Source organism: Fukomys damarensis, unplaced genomic scaffold (assembly GCF_012274545.1).
Source record: "Fukomys damarensis isolate Sample0158 unplaced genomic scaffold, DMR_v1.0_HiC HiC_scaffold_15, whole genome shotgun sequence".
NCBI classification, from domain to species: Eukaryota; Metazoa; Chordata; class Mammalia; order Rodentia; family Bathyergidae; genus Fukomys; species Fukomys damarensis.
In genome coordinates, this window is record NW_022900927.1 from 61,272,679 (window position 1) to 61,274,664 (window position 1,986).

At 61.6% G+C, this 1,986-nt stretch overlaps 1 protein-coding gene across 1 annotated transcript in view; it reads left to right on the forward strand.

Moving 5' to 3' along the window:
• Utp20 (UTP20 small subunit processome component) overlaps positions 1–1,986 on the forward strand; it is a 68,256-nt gene that overhangs the window by 57,037 nt on the left and 9,233 nt on the right. The window contains exons 45-47 of the mRNA XM_033763501.1: positions 703–801; positions 1,128–1,506; positions 1,871–1,984. Coding sequence (XP_033619392.1) covers positions 703–801; positions 1,128–1,506; positions 1,871–1,984 — 592 coding nt within the window. The remainder of the gene's footprint in view (positions 1–702; positions 802–1,127; positions 1,507–1,870; positions 1,985–1,986) is intronic.

The window sequence follows — 1,986 nt, forward strand, 5'->3', positions numbered from 1 at the left end:
GCCGCTGGGCCAGTCCCAGGAGGCTGTGGTTCGGAGCTGCACACCCAGTTCTGCAGTCCGCTCTCCGGTCTCGTGTCTTCCTGTCCTGCAGCCCAGGCCCTGGCGCCCCCTGCTCCGCCTCACCTGCACCTGCTCGGCCGGGCCCTGTCGGTGAGCTGGGCACTCGCTCGGCTTCCTCTCCCCGAGACAGGGCAGAGGCTCTGCTCCCCTGAGGCCGCGCCCGCTCAGGGCTGTTGGTGTTCGGTTCCCTTCCGGAACCAGAGCCTCTACCCTTTCGCCTCTTTCCTTTCGTGGCACGCGCATGAGGCGGGCGAGGTGCGGTGCGGTGGGTGTGAAACCTCGACCGGGGGATTGAGCCGGGCCCGGTGTGCTCGGCCCCCGGGCTGCACCCTCAGCCCTACGGCCCCTTCTCCCCACCCATCCCCGGGTCCAGCCTGGTGCTTGTAAAAAAAACGGGGTGGGAAGAGAACTAGCTTAGGTTTTAGTGTCAACTGTATAGACAGCACCAAAATCCAAGGACTCTTAAAAATCGTGTGAGCTCCACGAGAGATAAGTGACATTTGGGGGAGGCGATGAAACAAGAACGAAGATGTGCTGTGTACGTGCGCCGGCCCCACGAGGCGTGCAGAAAGTGGCCGCATCGCAGGAGAAAGCGACACGCGTCCCCGAAGTGACCGGCCTCACCCGCCCGTGTCACTGCAGGTCCACGTGCTGACCTTCACCGTGCACCTGCTGCTGCAGAGCCTGGCCAGCCGCCTGCGGGTCGGGGACCTGGACGCCTGCCTAGACATCCTGACCCAGGTGCGCGGGCACTGCCGGGAGGGGGTCGGGAGGATCCGCCCCGGGCCGGGTGCCCCGCCTGTGACTGTTTCCGGTGGACAGGCCGCAGTCTGGGAAGTAGGACTGGGACGAGAATAAATTGGCTGAGGGTCAGGAAAACAACAGGCCGTAATCCGGAAGGTCAGTTGCAGGCGTGAGGATCCTTTGGGGATGTGTAGTTAGTTCTTCTCTCCTCCCGCGAGCCAGGTGTGCACTGCGGGTCTCCATGCTTGGTCTCTCAGCTGTGCTGAGCGGTGGAACCCAGGGCAGAGCCTGGTCCGCACCGCACACCTGGCTTCTCCCTGCAGATCTTTAACCAGGAATTGTTCGGGGCTGTCGCAGAGGAGAAGGAAGTGAAGCAGATCCTCTCCAAAGTTATGGAGGCGCGAAGAAGCAAGAGCTATGAATCCTACGAGATCCTGGGCAAGTTTGTAGGCAGAGACCAAGTCACAAAGCTCATCCTCCCGCTGAAAGAGGTGAGGGCTGAGGGCCTACGAGGTTGCGCGGCCACCAGGGGGCACCCTCGAGTTGGCAGCTGTGCACACAGCCTTGGGGCTCAGCTGCTTTCCCAGGCCCAGCAGGAAGAGCCTGGGTTTATTGTGTCCCCACATGCTGCAGCATCTTCTCTGCGCACCCATCTGGCCAAATCAAGGTATTTCTGGTGCAGGCTCAGGAGAGTCAGGCAAGGTGATGCACACCTGTAACCCTGGCTGCTCAGGAGGCTGAGGCAAGAGAATCCCAAGTTGGATTCTGCCAGCCGGGGGCAGTTTAACAAGACATTGTCTAAAAAGAAAGGAGGCAGGCATAGGAGAGCAGGAAGAAACGTGGTGAAAGCAGAAAGTCAACGTCAATCCCAGATCTTTCTGGTCTGAAGCTCACAGCCCCCACCCTCACCCCATTTCCTTTTGTCCCCCTGAAGGAGAAAGAGTCACTCCCCCGCCTTCCCGCGTCGGCCGTGGGCCCGCGGTGGTGTTTCTAGTTCATTCTCTCCGGGTTCTTACCCAGAACTCCAGCGGAAAGCACTAAACTCCAGTGCTGCTCCTGACGGCAGCCCCAGCGCTGGGCTCACCGTTGCCGGGGGCTGACTTCCCAGTAGTGAGCGCACACGGTGTGGGGCCGCGGCTCGGAGTCCGCGTCCCCCAGCGACGGTCACGCGTGCCCGCAGGT